The sequence below is a fragment of the Melanotaenia boesemani genome, chromosome 5, assembly GCF_017639745.1.
Source record: "Melanotaenia boesemani isolate fMelBoe1 chromosome 5, fMelBoe1.pri, whole genome shotgun sequence".
In the NCBI taxonomy this organism is placed as follows: Eukaryota; Metazoa; Chordata; class Actinopteri; order Atheriniformes; family Melanotaeniidae; genus Melanotaenia; species Melanotaenia boesemani.
In genome coordinates, this window is record NC_055686.1 from 36,398,880 (window position 1) to 36,423,606 (window position 24,727).

The window sequence follows — 24,727 nt, forward strand, 5'->3', positions numbered from 1 at the left end:
TGCATTTGGTTCACTTGAAGTGGACCAAAACCTGAGTTTGCAGGTGAACCGAGTCTGCTTCTTTGATTCGAATCAGAATTTGTTTGCACATTTAAAATACCCCAAACAAAGCAAACTTTCTAAGCAAATGGACTTGGATCAAATCAGAAAGACTGCTATGAATGGGGCATAAGTGACCATATGCAGCTCTGGAGCAGTTCCCTGTGCATCAGAACAAAAGATGCACTGTGCTGGAAACTGATGCAGGGACACTTGACCAAGTGGCTGTAAGTGATGCATCGAGAATGAAAGTGTTTTGCATTATGAATAAAACAAAACATAAAAAACATATTTTACTGTAATTTCTCCTGATGCCATGGGTGAGGAAAGTTGAAGTTGATTGCAATCTGCAACTTCACCTCTAGATGTCACTAAAGCCACTAAGATGTCACTAAATGTCACTAAGCACACTGCTCCTTTAAAAGCTGACAATCAAACACTAAACAAACACTAGTTATTGTAAAGATGTTTTCGGACTACAATTTTAAAAAATCTGTAATAGACTTTGGCACAATTATATAAAAACATCAGACAAAACATCTTAAAAAGTTACCTTACTTACAAATACTAGAATTATACGGACTTTAAAAATAAAATTACACTGCTTTAACCTGTCATGGGCATTGAATATGACATAATATAGTATTACATTATGAGAAATACCAGCCTTTGTATGAAGAAGCTTTAAATTTAATCCCTTTTAAATAAATAGTTTGATAAATTTGTAACTCATCTGTCTTGAGATGAGCATTTGGTAGTATGACCCCTGAAACTAAATTATGTCATCTTACTGAAGTATCCTGCCCAACTCTTAAGTGAAAATCACTTCACATTCTACCGTTTTGCCAGCAGCATCCACCTGTCAGGAGTTTAAAAAATAGAATTTGACCTTTAATAATCTCAAAGGAATGCAACATGCCTGGGCGTATAGATTTTCTTCCTTTTCTTCTTCTTTTTAACAAAAAGGTTTAATGTCAAACCTTTTTTTCGTAGCCTCAGGCGCTGGGTTTGGATTGGACAGGCCTGTGATATTCATCCGCGCAGTCCTTAAAACTTGTAAAACTTATCGAGAACCGGAGAAGCCAGGTGTCAACAGGGCTGAATTTAAACACAGCACAAATCTTTTGTTTTGCACCACATTCTGCGGTGAATGTAACTTTGCATTCTTTTTAAGGATAAATTTTCTTCTATAGTTTTGTTTCAAGGAATTTCTTTGACTACACAGACAGTGCAGAAAGTAGATCCGGTTGGGCAGGTTCGCAGAGTTGAGGGAGGAAAATGTTAGAGGGGGAACGCAGAGGCGCACCGTGCCAGAGCCAGGACCACTAGGAACCTCTGCGAAGCGCAACACGACGTGCGTTTTTCTCATTACTTCTCTTTCAGTCACAGCGAAAGCGCGGGGGTCAGCGGAGCCATGTCATGCGAGTAAAGAGAGTTTGTCAGTGTTAGGTCAGGCGGATCGTTCTTTTATTCATTTAAGATGAATAAATACTTGAAGAGCTCGCGACCGCTCGCCGTGGCTCTGCTCCTCCTCACCCTGTGCGTCGCGGTGAAGCGAGCCGACTCAAAGGTAAGTACGTTTCTTTCTGTCTTTTTCCAGTTTTATGCAAAGATCTTCAAGCAAGAAACTGGGGGGGTGGGGGCTGCTTGACTGCGCCGGAACCTGCCGGGCTCCCCCCAAACCGGCGCCGGAGCTCCGACAGACTCTCCTGCACCGCTCAAGTAACATTTATAAACAGAGAGGCTTCTTTATAACACATGCTTCATAATAATAATTATTATCATAATTATTATAATTATGGATTTGTAAACCGCGCTGAGCTAACTTACTTTTTTAAACAAGGGGGGTTCCACGAGCACCATCACGAGCCTTGCTTTGTAATTTAATGGGAGTCCGGAGGAGTTTTTCTGTTCTGCTCTTCGCATCACGTTTCGTGTTCTCTGCAACCTGTAGCAACATGCCAGCCACCGGCGGAGCGCTTTCTCGTGGACTGATTGCGTCTTTTTTACCCGCTTTATCAGGTCACAGATTCAGACTAAATATCAAGTCTCGTGTCTGGAAGAAACGCGGTGACGCGCGCTGATTTCTGCCTTTAACGGCCTGTTTGACTTCTATTGAGAACATTAACTACTACAGATTTGTCCTGTCAGTGACATCAGGTGTACCTCTACAGGTGTGCATCCATCATTTTTTTTTTTTTTTTTTTGCTTTCCAAAACCTTTGCATGTTTAAAGTTATCGCCATCGTGACATCATTCTTTATCTCTCCCAATATGTGCTGGAACTTCTCACCCTCTGTAATCATGTTCCACAAAACTGTGCAGCTAAACTTTGCTATCAGAGTGCAAGTTGCTCGCTCTGACTTCTCATGTATAATTCCAATAGCTCCAATGTGCTGAATATTCACACCTCATTAATAATTTATAAGAAACAGCTGCTTGCAGATAAACCCGCCCTCCACCAGCAGGCGTGTCCAATCAGACTTCTCTATAATAATCCCGCCGCTTTTCATCTTCCAGATCATGCATCTGCAGTTTTGCATCTCACAGCAGTTTATATATATATATATATATATATATATATATATATAACTTCTTTATTCTTGAAACAACTGGATGCACATAAACCATATGGTTTATGTGCATCCAGTTGTTTCAAGAATAAAGAAGTTTTTTTTTTAGATGAACACAAGCTGTGTCTCTATTATACAACCTGGGTGTTGTTACCATGGAGATATTAAGTGAAAGATGAAAAAGAGTTCTGGAAATGTGCAGCTGAATGGAGAGGATGACAGCTAAGTTGGGGAGGGGAAGGGGCTTTAATGTGAAAGTGTTGAACTTGAGAACAGGTGTCTGGTCAAACCTTGAAACACTTCTCGCCGTCTTTATCAGAAAGCAGACTTTGGTCCGTCAACATCTGTAAAAAGACCTTGAGTGGAGTTTGCTTCGTCAAAACAGAAAGAAACAGCGAGAATGTGATGATGTAGAGTGTGTCTGTGCAGCTTAAATACACCTTTTCCCTCATTCTCAGCATTCTTGGTGAGCTCACTGGGGCCCCCTAGTGGAAGCAGTTGTGTATGAACCCATATTGGCTCATTTTGAAAATAGCTTCAATTTTGGTTAATGAAACTGTAAAAACTCAGAAGATTGTCGGAATTTCACTAGTGTATAGGTTTTGTAATCCAGCTTTTAAGAATGGAGAGTATTATACAAAGGTTTCCATGACGTGTGTGTGTGTTGAATATTAAACCTGTCCCACAGATATGAATCAAGTCTGCCAGGTGAGGGAGTTCATCTGTAATGTACACCTCAACGTTTTCCTTTGAGCCCGTCATGCTTTGCAAACCACAAACCCAAACTTAATTTGATGCATGCGAACGGGGGACACGCATGCATGATCACACAGGTCATTGTGGCTTCCCTGTCACGTGTCACGCAACCCCAGGTGGAATTTGTGCCAAGGAGGGGACCTCTTCGCTCTTTGACTCATTGTGTGTTTGGTGAGGGAGTTTAGTCATAACATCCGCATGTTGCAGATGAATTTGTGACATCAGATAACACCTCTTAAGAGAAGGAGAACAGCAGAAAGAGTTTTTAAGTTGTGTGTTTAGTTAGAGTTTTGCTTTTTGTCTACCTGCAACTTTTCTCTTTTGTCCTGATTGTTGAAAAATGTTTTTTTAAGTCATCCCTTCATTGTAATTTGTCACACAACCAATTTTTTAAAAATTGACAGTTTTAGCACATTTTTAGATAAACAACTGCAAATTCAGACACTTTATGGGTAAAAACAACAAAACAAAACTTGGTTTAATTCTTTTTTCTGCCCAGTTTCTCTCCCTTTTTAAATTTCGCAGACAATCCTTCTCCTGCCCTCTTTTTGTCTGCCCATGTCTCACTCTTTCCTCAGTCTTTGTATCTGTTCCTGAATTCCTTCTTTATCTCACCTGCCTGAAGAGAAGGGTTTCTTAGACAAGCTATCAAAACAAAGACAAACATACTGTGTGTGTGTGTGTGTATATATATATATATATATATATATATATATATATATGTGTGTGTGTGTGTTCGGACTTTGTGTACTCGGTTTTTGAATTACTGTGTTTAGTGGTGATAGAACTGGTTTTGCTGACATTAAACCTTTATAAAAAGGAGGATAAACAGACTTTCTTCTAATGGATGTAGATATTTGTAGAAAATTATGTAAAGTAAAAAAAAGTCCCTGGTTTCCAACCTAATGACAAGAAAGATAGATTTAAAAAAATATTTTAGCCACGTATTTAGAGGCACTGTGGAAGGTCCAGAGAGACACTTGCAGCTCCAGAGTCGCAGGTTAGAAACGCCTGATGTCGTGTTTGTAAACCAAAATGTACTTTTTATATAGCAGTAGGCTTTCTTTTAAAGGAAAGAGACAATTTGTGTGTAACACTGCGATTAATCGTGATTAATCGCAACATGTCATGCGATTAATGGTATAAACAGGGAATCATTCAATACTTAATCATATAAAATACAAAAAAATTCAAACGTTCTTGTGTCTTTAAGTCCTTTATTGTTCAAGCTCTGTGTTCACAGCATAACAAATAACCCTGGCGATCCACCACCTCATCCATGTGTTGAGAACATCCAAATGTTCTCAAAAATAAACCTTAAAGGCTCCAAAATCTCATGCTCATCAACATGCCAGAGCTTATTGAAGAGCTCTGCAGCATCTCCCACATTCTCCTACCCCATAGTGAACACATCAGGCAGCTCCACCTCGCTGGAAAAATAAATTTAGTTTTCCCCCAAGCCACTGTGCTGCTTTCCTGCAGTCATGAATCCACTTGTGGTACTTTAGAAAAGTGAGGAAAAAAAACTTTTACAACAAAATTGGTGCAACAACAAATACAAAATACCACTTCCACAGTTTCCTCCACACGAAGTGAGACTGTCAGCAAAGTCTGCAGCTGCTCCTGCTGCTAAAAGGTAAACACAAAAACAATAAAATCACATATTTCTAGTGTAGTTAATCTATGGCGTAAAGGCATTACAGACCTTGGTGATGTCATCCAGCATCCTTTTCTTCAGTTTGATCACTGATGGCACGTCACCTCGCAGGATTTTGTCCAATGGGCAAATGCGCTTAAAAAAAGGGTGTGTGTGGGTATAGATACTTAGATTCACTATGATCTGTTGTTTTACTGTCAGCATTTGGGTCCACAGGGTTGTGTTTAAAGTGCTCTATAAATAAACTGGATTGGACAGTTACAATGGAAAAATCATAGAGCGCCTGCAGTACAATGTACAGGGTATACTGAAAATAAAAAATATTAAGAAGTATGTAACCAGACAGATGATGTGTCTTACCACACAAAGGTGCATGTCTGAAATCATGCACTGCACTAGACTGTAAAGACCCATTTATGCTCCTTACATACGTAAATGACAATGTTTCAAACGTTTTCATACCTCCTCATACTTCCATTAGTGATGTGTGATATCACTCATTTTCTTTCTGATCCAATACCAAGCAAAATACAATCCAGTATCCGCGATACTGAGCCAAAATCCATACTTTGTACAGAAACTTAATGTGTTTGGAAAATCACTTTCAAAGCAGAGCAAGGGGAGAGGAATTGAAAGTTACATTTTTATAGAAAACTTTGTGAATCAAACTAAAATTACCACTAAAATGCATGAATAAATATATAAATGCTATAATAATTTCATGTTGTTCAACACCTATATATTAAAATGTTTAGTTAATCATCAGTCTAAACAAACAAGAGGGATTGATGTTATTGTCTTTCTGTCCAATCAAATATTTTTCATTCATATTTTTATTTGTAAAAACCCTACAATGGCAGTTTTACATATTTTTTACAATATTGAACGACACCAGCCTCTGCATCATCCGTACCCACTAGGCCTGTATTGGTATCAGCAGTATTGATATTTTGGTATCTATCCTCACATCACTATCTCCCATGCATCTTTTGTGTTGCCATGGTTGTTAAGTCAGTTCCTCCACTAGCGGGCAGTACTAAGTTCAGAGTTCATTCGCTCGAACCAATGTCAGCTTCACCGTTTGCATCGTAATGCATCACTATAAAGTTGTTTCCAACCTCCCAGCATGCCCTAAACACTCGTATATAGTCTTTCCTCAAAAGCTCGTGCAGTTTCGACAGTGTTGTCCTCGTCTTCATTCTTCTTCTGCTTCTTTGTTCCCTTCCTGATCTTCTTCTTCTTTGGTTTGTTTCTTTGGGCGCTTGTGAGCTATTCTGCTCAGCACTGCCCATGTAATTTCTGGTGGTATTGCTCCAGCTTCTGCTTCAAGTGACGGAGAGCTAAGCACCCTGAAAACGGACCAAATTACGTCCATAACTGACGCAAAAGACGAAGCGAACTGTTCGTCCATCTGCGTTTCCGTCTTCTGCATTGAGCATAAATGGGCCTTAGTAATTCCTGATCTGGAGATTTAGACCCACTCAAGGCTTGGAGGAACCTCCCTTTAAAGACCACTGAGTTTATCAAGCTTAAAGCAGACCTCTCTGTGGATTCAAGACAAATTAGGCTCCAGATGTATGTTCAGAGACTTTATCCTTGAATTTATGGGATTAGTCAAACACTTTACTTACTGCCCAGCATGTCTTCAAGGCAGGCATTCTTGGTCCATGTCATAAACCTTTAGAGGTGGGATTTTTCTAGAATATCAAGTACAAAAATGACCCACTGAAACTGCTGTTTGCACCTTTAGGGCATATCAGCAAAAACCATCTAAAGAAAGCATCCAAACTTTTTACAGATAAGTGAGGTTTTTTTTTTAATATGTTTATCACTTCTATTAACTTTTTTCTTGTATAGATATTCTAAGTGTGAAACAAAAACAGCTATAAAAACCAGGCTGCAATGAGTCATAGAAGACTGCACCTGAAAGACCTCGATATTTACAACTAAGTGGTTTGTTTAGCAGATGTTCAGTTGAAGAGCACCACACAGCAGCTCCACAAAGCTTTTTCTTGGAAAATATTTCAGATTCTGATCCAAACCTTTTTTCCAGATAATACCTCTGTTTATTTACTCCAACTTGAATGTTTTATAATCCTGTTTTTAGCCTTATTTTAAAAGATAGTCATCAAGGTTGCTTCTCCACCTGAGCACCTTGTAGCTGAATGAACTGTCCTTCGCTGGATGTAAGCAGTCAGCAGTCATAAGTGCATCTGAATTTCAGTCTGTACCTGTTTCATCTTGTTTTTCTTGTCAGGCTCTAATTACACCAACACCTTTCTTTGATCTCCTCACATCTATAACATGACCAGTCATATCAGGAGTCAGATTTATGTAGGAATAGATCTCATCAACATGTTCGCAAATAGAAGCATGTTTTCAAGTTTTAGACTCTGGGATCAGTTTTGGTTTTGAATCTGGAATAATTATTCCAGTGGTAGTGGGAGGAGATTTTTTTTTCTTTTTTTTTACTTTTTTCTTTTGGCCAACGTTTGTGTTGTTTTCATGAAATCACTTTAAAGGCAGGAAAAGATTCACCTCTGAAATATGAGCACAGGATTTTCACTCTGTGGTTTTAGTGAACTTTAATTTTTCATTTAAATGTATGATTTCCTTTTGGAGAAAAATGAATATTATTGTGTCTTTGTTGGTTGAATGCTGTGTTTCTTATTTACTGTTTATTTTTGACCATTGTGTTTTTATTAGTTTGTGTACAGGTTTTATATAAGCCAGGGTTTTTTAGATTGCACGTGTAGAGATGATTCAGAGTTTTGCTTCTGCAGCTTGAGCTGTATTAGGTTTTAAATTGTGTTTTCTTGTAGTCTGAGTTTCTGTCTGGCTGTGATCCATGGGCTGCATGACAAATCCACCTACACAGAGCAGTCACAAGACATGCCATCCTCCTTAACTCCCTCCTCCACTTTCTTCTAGTACTTTCCTGACCTCCTTTTGTAAAAAGATCATCCATGACTCTTATTTGTTCATTTTGATGTTTTTTTTCTCTCAATAAAAAGGAATTTTGGTGCCTAAAGGAAGCATTAAACACTGCCTTGGGCCAAGAAGAAAAATTTGTGAAAGAAATAGCTGGTAAAACTTAAGGTAGGAGGCAAAATAAGTAAAAAAAAACTCAATATTAGAAAGATTTTTTGGGAAAAAGAGAAATAAGAGATCAAAAAGAAGAACTAAATACCGAAGAGGGTGGAATATTTGATTGAAATGTATCTCATATTTGTCCTATAAACAGGAACATTTATTGTTTTGCATTCTTTGTGGCATATCTGTCTGGATCAGCAGCTTATTTTGATCAAAAGATGCCTAGTTCAGCCTCTTTCTCTCCTCAAGAGCAGTAGTTTAGTACCTGCCTGAACTACAGGCTAAATGTGTGCTGTGTTTTACAGCTTCTACTGCAGCAGAGTAACGGCATTAACAAATATTTGTGAGTACTATCTGACCTGTTGCCTTTACATCACTCAGCATCCATCTGTTAATAAAGACAGACCTATTTCCTGCCAGCAGTCTATCATTTTACCACCCATCTGGGCTGCATTTAACACAACTATGGCCTCTTCCATCCAACCAGGTTTTTTATCCTTTGCACTAACTATGTCACAAACTATAAGATTACAACGGCATCAAAATGATCCAAAAGACACCTGCAGGAATTGTTTGTCAAAATCTAAAAGGTTAGCCATTGCAACATGCCCGGAGTCACTCTGGTCACGCATGACAACTTACTTTACTCATACAGAACAGAATTATGGACATATTCATTAAGAACCAGGACCACTCATCAGTGTAAGGCAGGAAAGAACACAACGGAAATTTGTGCACAATCTGTGGCTCCATCTTTCCACCTTGTCTACATCTATCACACATGAACTGTTGCAATCTTATATTTATCTGAGAGACGGGTGGCGAGGACCAAGCAATGCACACAGGAACGTGTGCATCGCAGCAGGAACGTCTTGTGTTTGTAAAGTTCAGCCTGCGGTTGTCTAAAAGCAAGTAAAAGAATGTTGTTTTTGCTTCTTTGCTTTGAAGAGTATGACAATGTGTGGGATGCTGCCTGGTTTTCTTCTCTGTTCCTCTCCCTCTTGATATCCAGTGCTCGGTATTCCGGGCTCGTTTTATATGAGCACCTGTTTCTTTCACTGGAGTGAAAAAGAATCAGGGCTTCCCCAGCAGTAATACGGAAAAACAGAGTTTCTCTGCAGACATCAGTATACAGTAACTGTGTTAGATTTTATATCTTTATCCAGAAGGAGCCATTATAAACTAGAGGACAAATTCTACATGCTAAATCCTCTTGTTTGGCTTTCATACAACAGTCAAGGCATATGTACATTCCCAGGCTAAAACTCTTATGTGACTGGGATTGTCTGCTAGGAGCATGTGAATGTTGTAGTTTCAACCATCTGGGGGCAGCAAAAAAAGCTCTAAAAAAACAACATTTTCGTGTTATTAGCAAATCAAACGCTGATTTATGGATTTGTTAGGCTTGCTGCACAATATGCACCTTTTGTGAAGCAAGCCTCCTTTGTTTACATCTTAAAGGCAGATGTAGCCAAGATTGTGCTGGTGCTAATCCTGTTAACAGGACTGTTTACGTGTTAGTTGCTGACTGTACTGAAGAGAGAAGGCATCAGTGTGCTATTGAGGACATAACTTCATAAAACAACACACATTTTTGGGGGATTTGCCTGAAGTGAGAATTTTCTCTTGTCAGCCAACTTGGTTTCAGAAGCAGGTTGATCACCACCTTTAGGTCTGTGTTTCAGTCACATCTGTGGGTTTTCATGTTCATGTTATCAAGCCATGAGGACATGATTTTTTTGGGGAGAACATAGGATTAAGAAACTCTTTTTACATAATACTTATGTTCATGTAGACATAGGGCTGGGCGATTAATCGATAAAATCGATAAATTGAATTTTGCATTTATGGAGATTTATTTTGATGAAAATCAGGATTTTTTTCCATAGTTAGCAGCAGACTTCGCCCTCCCTCCACACCAGAACGGTGTTTGTCTGACAGAAGTGACCTTTCACTCACGCCTGGGATTTAGCTGTACATATAACTGCAGTGAGAAATCTCTATGAGATGCAGAAGTCAACTTTAGCCCACAAACTCAAGTTAAGAGACAACCTTCATCAGGGGAATTATTTCTGCAGTGGATCCTGTACGATAAGGATCCAGATGGAAAGAGATCACGGATGCATTGTGTTGCATATTTCTATGCAAGATATGAAGTCGTTTATATGGTGGACAAGTTATGACATTATATGCTTTATTTTTGCTGGCATTCATTTATATAAACAAATAAATGTTTTTATTAAGTTTATTTATGTTTTGTAAAAGAAAAAAAAATCGATTAAAATCAGATTTGGTTATAAAATATTGGAGATTTTATTTTTAGGCCATATCGCCCAGCCCTATGTAGACATAATCTTGGTCTTCACCAACTCTTTAGCTGATAAGTGTTCGTTACATAGGCGCACCGGCCTGTCTGATGGTATCACTGGTTTACCTGCGATCAGGGCTCATGTCAATCCCACCGATGTTAAAGTGTTAAGGCATTCAGTTGTCAGGTCCGGGTTAGAGCAAAGGCACTAAATCTAAATCCAGAGATGTTAAGGAATCACAACGTTTCAAAGGTTACAGTACTTACAGTAATGTTGCCACAGTTTATAGGGTGTGTTGTTTTCTTCTTAGCATAGTTAAGCATCAGGTCAAGCTTAGCTGAGCCTCATGGACCTGGACAGATTAGGTAAAAAAGAACAATAGGACCATTGTGGATACACATAGGTTAAAAGCAAATATAAGCAAATATGCTTATACACAGGTGTTCTGCTTGAAACATCTGTGAGTATGTGACTAAACTATCTGACATAGTTGACATTATTTGTGGACATTTCTTTGTGTTCCAGAATTACCCCAATATCTTAGTTCTGAATGCTGATATGTCAATATTCAAGCTCTTTGTGTAAGGGATAATGCCCGACGAGGTGTCCATTATCATAAATTAATAGACAACGCGGAGGCGTGAACTGTCCGACACAAATTTATGATAATGGATACCTCGAAGGGCATTATCCTGCTTATACCATGGTCACTTACAAAAGAAATAAATATTAAATCAATTATTATTACGTTAAGTTATTTACAGAAGAAGCGGCTGAGTGGACTATTTTGTTGTGACGCGTTGCCAAGGTAACCGGCTCTAACACAGAACCTGCAGCTCGGTCAGCTGGTGTATTAGACCTGATCAGTGGAGGGAAGGGAGACGATTGCTTAACTTATGTCACGTGACATAAAATATAATTTCAGAGGGCGGGTGCAGCTCTTACAGCTTGTGTGTGTCCAGAGGATGATGCAACATTTTGTTTCAGTCACAGCTCGTTTCCTAAATCGTTTTATTGCAAGAAATATTATCCACCATTCACTCTGATCATTAAATGTGTATCAAGCAAATAAGTCTATCCTAAATGTTTTTTATAATGTTATCCACCATTCGCTCTGTCTCAAGTATGTAAGGAAGTGTGGTGGAGGAGGTTTTTCTTACTCTAATCTCCTCGCTCCCCCATTGAAGGCGCAAGGTGTAGAATATGGCAGTAATTGCAGAACGAAGTGGACAGTCTTTATATCTGGGCAGGTGTTTGTCCTTTAGTTTGCGCTGTATGCTGACAGTTGTGTGGCTCGCTGCCAAAGTGTCAACATGACCTTCCTGCAATCTTAAGTGCCATAATCTCTTTCCTTCTCCTGGGGCTGTGGCGGTCCTTGGGTATTTTCACCCTCTTGTTTCTTTGCTATGTTGCGGTGTGCTGATTGTCGCAGCTGTGCGGAAAGCATGACGGGCAGTTTCACCTTTGCGCTGCACTGCTGGGTTGTGACTGAGTTTGGTGCTGGGGCAGCTCATTGGGACCTGACCACTGCTGGTTGGGACGACAAAATGTTGCTCCATTCTCGTCTCTCCTGGACTGACGGAGCACAATAAGCCTGCAAGCTGCTTTCACAACAATGCACCATCACAGACATGATCTAGCGCGTCTGCAGCCCCATAGCTGAGTTTCTGTTGCCACGGTTACCAACTACAGTTTAGTCAGCGCAATAATTTACAGCAATAAGGCTATTTGGCCGGAAAATTCTTTTAATGGACACCGTCCAGCCAATCAGAATCGAGTATTCACCCAGACCATGGTATAAATCAACTATATTATCAGACTTAGTTTCATCATTTAGCAGGGACACTGCCATGCTGTAGAGGAAAATAACGATTAATTAATTCTGCAACAAGAAGATTTTGGGTTTAAGCCTAATTTTTCATTTAAGAGTCGGTGTCAACATTAGACAATGAAGTCCCCAGGTCCGTGTACCGGCTGGTATGCAGCTAAGCCTTTAGCATGAGTTGGAGGATTATGTTCATGTTACCTGTGTGTGTGACTGAGTAGTTTCCACATTGCTGAGTGACACAGCAATGGGAGGAAGGAAATAAAGTCACCTAACCCACTTATATATGCATTTGTTTAGTTGTTTCTTTAGAAGTTTAGAAGTTCACTCATCTCCATCTTCTTCCACTTTTAATAACATTTTAAGAGATATTTGTGGACAACGTAGAATCTGCTCAAGACTGCTTGTTAGTTCTTCAGTAATGACTTTCAGAAATTGAGAAATGTTTTAATTGATTAATTCATTCATTTATTCATTCATTCATTTATTAATTTATTCATTCATTCTCTGTACCTCTTAGTCCACTAAGGGTCACCGGTAAGCTGGAGCCTATCTCAGCATTAACAGGTGAGAGGCAGGTACACCTGCGACAAATCACCAGTCAATCACAGGGCCAACACAGAGAGACAAAACAACCACTCACTCTCACTCCTAGTGAGAATTTCATGAGTGCCCAGTTAACCTAACATGCATGTCTTTGGGCGGTGGAATGAAGCTGGAGTATCTACGCATACATGAGGAGAACATGCAACAACAATACTAACCACCACACCACCGCGCAGCCACATACTCATGTTTCTGTGATAGTATATGAGTATATCGCAGGCAAAATCATGCAGCCTCCATATGTTCAGTTAGTTGCTTGGTGATGGGCATTTCGAGCCCCCACATAGTTCCCAGGTCAGATACACTTTTGGCTCTTCATTTCAAACATGAGACTTAGTTTAACTGGTGACAAAACTGGCTCATGACTGTTAATGTTCGATGCTTCCCTCTTAAAGGATTCTCTTAATTTGTGTGATTGTAATGCATTACTTCTAATTAGGGCTGTAACTAATGACTATTCTGATGTTCGATTAGTCACCAACTATTATGCAAGTCCGACGTTCCTACTCTTTAAATGTTCGAGCGTTGCAAACGTACTTCCGTGGTACGCAAGGTCCGCTTTACAAGTCTCATGTATTTATTTTGTGAGTTTAACGTGACGTTATTTCAGACTTTTGACGTCCTCTGCTGCCGTTCTACTCCCTGGTCAGCCTCCATATTTTTCTCCTGGCGGACTTGATTGCACATGTGCAACTCTCAGCAACGATAAATAAAGGAGACGATGTCTCACTCAGTAGTTTTTTTTTCTTTGTGCGCAACTCTCAGCAGAGATAGGGAAGGAGACGATGTCTCACTCTGTGGTTATTTCTTTTTCTTTTTGTTTTTTTTGTTTTTTTTGCCGACAATAGTCGACGGGTAAATTCATTGTCAACTATTTTTATTGTCGACAACGCTGACTAATCGTTGCAGCCCTACTTCTAATTGCTGGTTAAAACATGACAGGCATGAACAAGATAACAGTCGGATAATTCAATAGTTTAATAGTGTAATAGTTTGTGAAGGCTACTATACAAGATTACTATTTTTTATTTTATGCTGAATTTGAATTATTCCATGACGTTTGCATAGCAGGGATAGGGAAAGTAAAAAAAAAAGGATTAAATTCTGTTGATGTAAATTTGTCTTGTTGAAATTCACATGCATGTGCACGTGTTTTCATGTAAGACTGCTTTTTCCATCTTTATTGCCAACATGGTGGAATTCGGACTGAAATCTAAAGTATGAGGACATGTTAGTTTTTCTTCATGTCTCTGCATTTGTGTCAACACTGGATGCGTGGCATTCCTCAGGACTAACAGACTCCCACTGGTCAAAATAACAGCAGATATCAGACTTCTGTCCCAGCACAGACAAAGAGGAAACGGTGATGACGAGTGAGGCGGAGAGGGAGGAGAAAAAAAAAACACCAGATTTTGAAATGAAGAGTATGAGGGGGAACAGAGAAATGATCATGTCTCGCTTAAAAAATATTGAAAGTTCCCATTTGGGAATATGAGTGGTCCACAGCTCACAGACACATGAAATTGGTAGTAAAATTTCTGAAATCACATTTCAACAGTGTGCATGAAAGTCATTCTGCTAGTGTGTCAGAGACAGATTTCACTAGGAAAGGGAGTAATTTCAGATGAAATGGTCGCGACCTTGTAGAAAAACATGAGTGCATTTTCAAGAGAAACTGAAGAAGTTGGAGAACGTGGTGACTTGTGCTGATATCTGCGAGCACATTTCATACATCTTATCCTGTCACGTTTTTCAGTATGAGAGGTTTAAAGATGGTGTTTGAATGATTTCAGTATGATATACGATAGGTTTTGGTGTTATGTGTAAATGATTAAAATTTCTTGTGTGTGTGTGTGTGTGTGTGAGGGTAATTCTGAATAATTTCCCTTTGTACGGGAAACTGTAGTTCCTCAAACTAGCTTTTTCACTGGCAGCACAAACACAAAATTTAGGATCATGGCCTGAAACAACTTTACTGTCACACTTTCATTTTTATTTGATTTGTGTGTGCATTACTGATGAATAAATATCATAATAAATAAATGTTAGAATAACTGAATTAATCATTTAACTTAGATTAAAACAGCATCTTCATATTTCTGAATGTTTGTTAGTAAAGCTTATTTCTTAAGGCTGTTAAGATTTTAATCAGCATATTGACTCATTAATTGGTCAACACGGGTAGAAATCACAAGTTTAATCATAAGACACTTTATCAATTCGCTGGATAATGATTTACTGTTTGCTTATATAACAAATTCTGCCATGTAGACTCGATTTGTCTCAGACACACTGCAGTTTCATGAAATGTGTGGAGTTTTTTTCTTTTCATGTTAGGATATGTTTTTCTAGTATCTTATCCTTATTAAATCTTTTTAGTTTTCAAGAAATTAACCTTACAGTTCGAAGCCTCTGAGCTTCATTCAGCCCACAAAACGTGTGAGAGCAGGTGGATAATTGATTGGAAACCCACACATGGTTGTTTGGAAGACGACAGGCTCATGTAGACTTTCTCTGTTCTCCTGCGTCACACAAGAAACACCACCTGCCACTAAGATACAGGAAGACAACAGTATAAAAAAACAAAAGAAGAACAGAACACAAGTTTCTTAGTTGCACAGGAACTTATAATTGCAAAATTTATTGAGGAGCTGGTCCATATTTTTATGGAATGATCATCGAATCTGCCGATGAAGACGCAGGCGGAGGGTCCCAGTCGGTAGGAACACAACTACATGAGCACCCAGAGTTAAACAGTCACACAGACATGGCCCGACTAAAGGTCAATGCTTAATTATCACCAGTGGTCACAAAACTTGTGCAAATACATACAAAGCAACCAGATCTGCATTGTTTGGAGATGTTTTCATGGGTGGAGGCTCTTTTACCAGTCTGTGCCCAAGGGCCCGATGTCTCATCTGCATCTGTTGGTACATGATTAATGTTAGACTGAACTAGCTGATAATTTTACTTCTCTAACTTCTATAGGCTACAACATGCAGCATTTAGTCTGATTTTGTAAACTGTAGCTGATGAGTGTTTTATTGGACTGAATCCACACATAATGCCACACGATGCTGGAGTGAAGCAACAGTTTAGTGCAGAAAAGCACACAAGTCTGTATTTTCCCACAAGTTTAAATGCAGGCAGACGAACCAGCAGGCAGCCATGCAGCTGTAAAGCTCCACAACACTCAAATGTGTCTGCGCTCATTATGACCGGGGCATGTGGGAGAAACACAAGCGGGCCGGGAACCTGCTGAGACCTGCCTCCTCACAAAATATGATCAGACACTCGCGGAGAGCAAGAGAGAGCTTGTTGTGGTCAGAGGATCAGAATCAAACTGCTGCTGAACACCCAAGAGCTCTTCCATTAACCAAACTAGATCATATGCAGTACATAACTCAGAGTTTATGGTTCAAATATTCAGACTGTCCTCCATCTATGTGGGCTAAATGAGTTTGTGACAGTAATGAACATATCAGCTAATAAGTTTAGCTGTAATACAATTATAGTTACCCTACATTATGAGGACTTTGTCTCCTAAACGTCATTATTATTATATATTATTGTTGTTATTATAATATATGAAGTATGTGGTGAATATGCTAAGCCTGCAGGTAGAAGCTGATGTTTTTTGATGATTTGAAATGTCTCTCTGATCCCACACCGTGATATTTAAATGAACTTTATTGCTGTTGCAGCTAAAATGTGAAGGTTTGTGGCTCAGAAATGGCTGAAATGTCTAAACAGAGGCATAGAACATGAACCAAGTGAAAGAGTGCATCTGAAGCACATGCACAATCTCACAGTTCATCAGGACGGGATGTCCTACCTTGTTTTGACTACAGCACAGAGTCCTGACTAAATATTACGTTTAGGCTGTGCCTAACCCAAACAGTAATACACCTGCAGTATGTAGGTTTTTCTGATTGGTTTACAAAGATGTCTGAACATCATAATATTTAGTGAAGCCTAATTAATTAAAAGTTTAAACATTTTCTTGTGATTAGATTTGGTTTTTCAGGATGAAAAGTCCCCTTTTTGCAACATTAGATGTTCACGGTAATCTTACTTCTAAACAGTTTGGTTTATTTTGGGGGATTTAATGGTTTTGGTGTCGTTTCTGACAAGCTAAGCATGTCTCTAAATTTATCCACAGATCAAATTCCACAGACTAAAGATATCTGCATGAATTTAAGGCACATTTACAAAAAGTGTTAGTTTCCTGTCTTCCCTTTACCCTCCTTTTGCCTCCAGTTTTCTTGGTTAATCTTCAACTTCTGTCACTCATTTTCTCGCTATTCCTCCTCCTTTCGTCTCACTCTTACCTGCCTCCCTTCAGTCTGTCCCCAGGCTACACATATCCAGGTATTCAGCTGGCAAGCTGCCGTTCCCCCTCTCTAATTTCTTGTTGCCCGTAGCTACGACTCACTGTGCCAAGAAGTGATGTATGTGGATCGCTGAAAAGAGGGAAGGAAGGGCGCGTCTGGACCTGTGCTAGTCACGGCTGGGTTGGGATGGGAAAAGCTGGGCTGTCTGCACACTCACATTTTACACATTCAGCCCTTAAAACACCACGCTGCAAATATCTGTGTGTGCTAATTTTAATCAGGCATCCGATCTACAGTATAACATGCTGATCATAGCGCTATATGCAGCCAGGCTGATATATATCACTTGACTCATATTGTTTATTGATTTTGGCTTATTACAGGAACACAGGTTAGATAGGTACGCTAACCAATATTATGTTCTTTTTTTTATGTAATACAGTAAAAGTCACTTTAGGTCATATTAGAAATGGCCTTGATACATTATATGGTCGCACAATATAAACAAAACATGCAATGTGTGATATAAATGAAAATTGCAATGAGAAAATTACTTTCTTTAGTGTATGGCATTGAACTCAGGTGTATTAGGTAAGGGCTGCATTCAACTCCTTCAGCTGTAACGACAGGTGAGTTGTAGCAAAAGCAGAACATTCTCTAAAATAAAAGGCAGTCTCATTCATACACCTGTACTTCTCACACTGGTTTCAGTTTAAAGCAGTGGTTGGACTCTTGGTGCTAGCTTTTGAGATACATACTGGAAATTTTATAAACACTTTAAGTGTATTCTGTCAGGGCTCTGTGCCCTGGTGCACATGACAAACAATCACTAAACACCTAAAAATAATTTAGGTGTACAACCCAAATTTATGAAATATTAACTTTAAATTAAACCTTACAATCTTATAAAAAAATTGTACAGAAATGGGAGCAACAGGAGGAGCCTACAGCCGAACCTGATGCTCATGGAGAAGAGAAAATAATTTGTGCTTTCACATCAGTCTCAAAATGTCCCAGATACACCCAGAAAAAGTCACTAGATTTATTGCTTGTCTTTTTTTTTTTTTTCCAAAAAGCGCCACTAGAGGGGTATGAATACTTGCTAAATATAGTCATTGAATTGATGTCACTTTTCCATACTTTTTCCATACTTGCTTTTTGGTGAAAAGAAAAAAATAAGTTGCACATGCACATGATATTTTTAGCCATTCAGTTGAACTCAACTGTATTTATATTATTTACTAAATAATTTTGGCTTTACAGCTATATCCAGATTTGCTCACTATGGAACTTTTTCTAAAGATCCTATTTTCTTAAGAGCTACAGTTATCCACGTGTAACACCTTGTTGCCATGTAGATTTTATATGTGAGTCATTATTTTTCTTTTGTTTTTTTGTTTGTTTTTTTTAGTCAGGTTTCTTGTAATGCTTATTAGTAGTTAGTGTCCTACCTGCACTTGACGACCTCTCAACTTAAAACACGGCATCACTTTGCATCAGACTCTTTTTTTCTTTTTAGTTTGCTTAGTAGAATAAATAATGTTACAATCAGGTCCACGGCCACCTCAGACATGCAGGGGAACAACATGGACCATATTATGCTGCTTGAACAGTTTTTGTAACTGATGAAAAAGTGAATTCTGCTTGAATTTGTTAATTTGATTTGCAATAATACTTTAAAAGTTTGTGTTGTTTTAAGTAAAAGAATTAGCTTCTTTTAGCTTAGTTCACCTTTTAGATTCTCCTAATTTAAAAAGAAAGGACATTGATCTTTGATAGGTGTGTGAACATTTTGCAGTGAGAAACGTGACTTTCTTCTTCCCAGTTTGGTGTTATTGATAATGTTGGATGAACACACAACTCTTGAGTGGGAAAAAATGAGTGGGACCTGATTTTGTTCCCACATATGTGCACAGTGGTACAGGCATGTGTTTACTTCTCCGTCTGAGTGGCTGTTTAGATAAATCCTCAACTTGAGATACAACATTTTAGAAATTCCCAAACACTCTGTAGAGTTTGTGTTTTGGGAAGAGAAGGACATGATACTCTTCTGTTTGGTAGCAAAAACATCACTCTTGCAGTACTGTTAAACATCCAGCAGGCCGGCGGTGTCTTTTAGCGATGAAGACCTTTCAGTCATCATCTCTGCGTCCCTGGATGCAGGTTTTCTTCATGGTTCAGTGGAAGTAGAAAGAAAACGTAATAAGAGATGAAAGAGTGCAGCAGTGGGTGAGGCATGTTTTAACAGATGTATGCCGGGGCAGGGAGAGGTTGTGTGAGTGTTTTTGTATCAGTGATCTCTACATGCAGCTTTAAATGCCCCCATTCTGTGGTGTGGTGGCTTATATGTTCACGCCACACTGCGGTGCTACTGAATTATTATAGTGGCTTAAATGTGACCAAAGAAAGTGAAAAGAAGACCATGACATGTTTTTTTTTCTTTTTTTCATATTTGCTCTTTTAAATTTCCCCCATGAAACCAGTATCTTAATAATAAAATCAATAAAAAAAACAAAACAAAGGAAATTTAAATGTCTTAGTCAAATAGTTTTTCTCTGCCAGTGAATAAAGAATACTACACATACATACACAATACATTTACTGATGCATTTGTATCAGTTAACAGATTTCAAGGAGCGTTTTCTAGATTGTGTCATACAATACCAACTTAACCAGAGTCAGCAGTTAACTGGAGGCATAAATCAGAAGTTTGGTCATGATATTATAACGTTTGGGTGCATAAGAATTTAATAATACTTAATAATAAAATTTTTTAAATAAAATTCTGCTCCAATATAATTTTGCTTCAGTTTGATTTGATTTGACATGCATGCTGGTTAAAAAACAACCCCAGTGATCACCGGGGTCAGTGAAGAGAATTTACCTCCTGCTTGTTCAACGTGTCTTTTTATTTCATTCAAACATTACTATGTCATTATTTTCTATTATTAATCCATCTTGATCACAACATACAGTAGAGTATACTAACAATGGCCACGTAGGGAATCAAGTCCATCCATCCACTGTCTTTACCTGCTTATTCCATCACATGACTGACCCTCCTAGACGGGAGGACTGGGCATCACTATGAAACATTAAGATGTTGTTGGGTTTTCTTTTCGTATGATGATATGATGATACGATGATCTTCTGTTTGTTGCTTGCTGCTCTGCAAGAATTGCTACACTGAGTAGCATTGGACTACGTGTTCATGCTTTCTGTATAGTTATGTAATACTCTTTCAGGTGATAAGTCTTGTTTCTGAATCCAAACCGCTTCCATAATACTGACATGGACTTTTTTGTCAACGACACAAAGAGTTCGGAGGATGATTTGAATTCATTTTTAGTCTCAGCCTTGCTTTCATGGCTCTGTTTGGCTACACTCATTCTCTCCTGTGTTCCTGCTCATTTTCCTTTCTCAGTCCACTGGCATGGCTTTGTATTTCTTCTCATCTCTTTTGGGCTTTCTTGGCAGTGAGCAACCAGGTTAGAGGCACATTATGCTTCTGAGCTGTGGACAGGAGTGTGCTAAGGGTCCACATCTATGTGCATGGATCAGCTGAAAATGTTGTATGTTGTAATGTCGTTTTTATGCCTGGCCCTATTTTATCTTAGTTGCTTTTTTTAAAAAAACGTTGACAACATTGCTAAGTTACGCGAAAAGGTCATAAGCAGAATGGAGCCCAAAATGTTGCAGACAGATAAGAAGAGTAAGACAGGAGTGAGGCTTTAAAGCAGAACCTAAGACCCTTTAAGATTATTAACCATCGTTTAGTCATTAATCTGCTTTTTGTTCAGACTGAGAATTCAGCAAAATTCACTTCAAATTGCAGTGATATTTAGTCATATTCACCTTAATAACAATAAAGATTCAGTCATTTTTTAGGGTTTCTAACCAGAGCACATTGATCTATTATTCATATTGACGCATATTGATTGATGTTCTTTTCTGTTGATTGGCTTATGGATTAACTGGCAAATAGTTTCATCTCTCACATGTTTCATAATGATTTTGAGTTTTGGTTTATCTTAATTCATTTTACAAAATATTTTAGCGGCTTTTAATGATTCTGATTCTCTATAAGTTTCCAGTTTTCTTCTTATCAACATGAAGCAAATTCCAGTGACTTGTTTTTAATTTAAACATTTATCTCTATATTATGAAAATGTACACAGAAAACTCCTGTGCTACAGTGTGAAGCAAGTCTAGCACAGATGGTGGTCAGCACCCCTCCAGCCATCTCTCAGCGCGGGGTCTCTGAAGGTCAACATTCATAAGGCCAAATGAAAAGAAAAGAGTGGAATGAAAATTGCAGTGAGGAAAAAAGAGAAATTCCTGGGAATATCAATGGAATTCCTCATCTGTGGCATGACTGGATGCACGTGTGAGTGTGTTTAGATGGGTGAGACACCTGGGGCTCATCAGTTGGGGGGGGGTCTTCCTCTTTCTAAGAGCCAGTAAGTCAAAACATCAGCGGTGGAATTTTTTGTCTGAGTGAAAACATTTGGTTTGGTTCTGCTTTTAGGGTGTTAACACATTGAAGTCGTCAAAGTCCAGCTGCGATAAAAGGGAATGGTGGATTGACGCAGCGGTGCGTAACCTGTAACGTATGGACTAGGAGCACATGCATGCTGGGCCTTGAACGGTACCTTAGAGGGTGTTTTTTGTCATGTTTTCAGGTCAAACTGGATGGCTGCTTTTTCTGTATTGTCGTGTAACGCCGCAATATATTCTGAAAATAAGAAAAACAAAGATAATTGATTAGAAACTGACCTGGTTAACAAGTCTAAACGGTTTTATTAGGACTAAATTAAATGAAAAACTGCATTTCTACTATATAGTTCTAAAAGTGAGCACAGATTGAAATCTCTGATTGAAGGTTAATTTTACAATATTTTGAGCCTGAGTACAATAAAATAACTATTTGGGATATGAAGTAATTACCTGGTAGTTTCTATACCAGAGATTGCAGTCGCCCTCCCTGTTGTGCCTCAACGTTTGGAGCGAGCAAACTTTCCTTCAGTGATTGTACACTTTGTTGGGACAAAAAGCATCTTGTGGAAAAAGGGAAACTATGGTCCACTACAGCTATCTTGAAGGACCCTTAGTCCGGTTTCACTGTTTATTTTGGCTGTTCGTTTACGACTTGGATTATGCTGCTTTATGACGATGGTCAGTGGTTTTCTGTGGGTTGTATTGGACCTTCTGGGAATTCCTACATGATTATAATGAAATTTAACATCGGTATTGATGTCTCTAAATTCTCCTTAGAATAAAGTGATTGATTGTTGTACATTTCTCTGCATGTGAGTCTTAGAAGACGAGCAAAGTCTTGGAAAAAATAAAAACGTGTATTTAAGTCTGAGTTTATTATAATGCAGGTACAGTAAAGTCACACATTCTCATAGCTATTGGAAATAGTGACCTAGGTCACCCCTCTTATGATCTGGACTCTAACATAATGCTCTAACTCTAACATAACTATCGCCCCCTGCGGTCACAGATTCTGATGGATCACAGATTTTGGTGTAACACCTGGCAAATACATCGCTGCCATTACACCCCAGTGTTGCCACCAATACTTCTAGACACTTATAGTGACTCTTTTTCAAAGCAGGAGTAGACATAATGTCTTCAGAGATAATGTCACACAAACAGACACGTGTCCGCAATGCACACACACGCAATCAAAACATTGACAAATAGCATGGGTGAACGCAGCTGCAGCTTTAGCACCGCTGTAACTTTTGGGTATTAAAAACTTAATAAAGAGGGACCAGTATAAGACCAGCAAACTGCAATGTCTGTGACCGGATTCACCACATCCACGTTCATCCACCTTAAAAAACACCAGGAGAAGTTAGTCACTGTAACATGAAGCAAATGTTAGCATCTATGTTAGCAATGAGCTAAGAGCCACAGCGGTGTCAACGTTAGCTTGTTACTACATTTGTACTAAAATAATGTTAACTCATCAGATTGGCTCCACTCCACTGTTCAGAAGAGTGACACTCAGTCTCCACTTTCCATAAACTGTGACTTTTCCATGATCATGTTAAACTGGGACCAAACTGGGATCAGACCCATTGTAAACAATGCAGGTTTACTGGCTCTTTATTAGAAAGATCCATTTGTTGCTGATTTGGGAATGTAAGGGGTATTTATTGGACCTGTAAGTATGGAATCTAAATTAATAATTTTAAAAAAGTTATTAAATTTTAAAATGTTTAAAATGAAACTTTTCTGTTCTCATCTTAGTTGTTTCAATCCCCCAAAACAAAACAAAAACTTAAGACTTTTTATGATGGACTAGTGCAGTGGTTCAGCTGTTGACCTGTTGAGTCATTGTTCTGCGGATTTTACATGTTTACATGCTGCAATACACTTGAGTCAAATTATTGGGTCATTAGAGGCTTGTGCAGAAAACAAGCTGTCATGTGGGTCAGGTGTGATGTGGATCAGGTGTGTTGCTGCAGGAAAACGTCTAAAACTGGCAGAATAAGTGGTGATCCTGCAGTCAAGTGCATCATATTGGCCCTCCTCTCTACACTGAACTGCAGTATTAGTATTTAAAATTTCTCTGTGGTCACACATGGATTTTGATTCACATTAAAACTCTTGGAAAAGTTAAGAGTATATTTGCTAATCTGAATAAATTTCCATGTTTATTACCAGGTTTTTTAAATTTAGTAAAACAAAAAAAATCATCCAGAGGACAGAGTATTTCAGTTGAAGCTACAGATCAATGCTGTTATGAAATGCTGGTAGATAAAGAGTGAGTATGGATTTTAAATTCCTTGGATGTAATAATGCATCTTCTAAGCAGAACCATGGCAGTTACATGGCAGATTACTCATTACAAGCCAAGACACCAATACAGCTATGAAATCTTTTTGAGATATTTTAGAAAAATAACATAATATAATTTTTTGTTAATATTGCCCATCACTACTACAGCCCCCTCGAGACTGCAGTGGAATAAGGAGATATAAGCAATGGATGGATGGATGGATGGATGGATGGACGGATGGACGGATGGATGGATGGATGGATGGAATCTAGAATCTAGAATCTAGAGAGACGACACTAACCAGTTATACTGCTACATCAATATTATTACCCGACCGACTCATTAGCTGTTGGATGTAAACCAGAACGTAGTGTGCTTGGGTGGCTCCATTTGGTTATAGTTGACGTAAAAATCGTATCATTCCTGGTCTTTATTTATGTAACAGAGCACTCATGGAGGCCTTCTTGAATTCCTTGCTAAGCTAGTCTTTCATGCAGTAATCTTGACAATAATATTTTTTGGATCCATTTTTTTTTTCTTATAATTGTCTGAATCTGCAGGGATGTTGTTGTCATGCAACATTACCACCAAGCATCTAAAACAGCAACAGAAAACCAAAAGAAAGTTCAAAGTCTTACCTCATACCTTAAACATCCCTTTGCAAAAGGAGACATGCTTTAAGCAGTGGTGCTGCGATCGAATCACAACCTATTTATATAAAAGCAGAAAAAGCATTCTGTGTT

General features: G+C 38.6%; 1 protein-coding gene across 3 annotated transcripts in view; it reads left to right on the top strand.

Annotated features, from left to right (window-relative positions):
• Nucleotides 1-1,314: 1,314 nt before the first annotated feature.
• col4a5 (collagen, type IV, alpha 5 (Alport syndrome)) overlaps nt 1,315-24,727 on the top strand; it is an 81,983-nt gene continuing 58,570 nt past the window's right edge. For all 3 annotated transcript variants that reach the window (XM_041986709.1, XM_041986710.1, XM_041986711.1), the window contains exon 1: nt 1,315-1,609. In XM_041986709.1, coding sequence (XP_041842643.1) covers nt 1,520-1,609 — 90 coding nt within the window. In that variant the 5' untranslated portion in view covers nt 1,315-1,519. The remainder of the gene's footprint in view (nt 1,610-24,727) is intronic.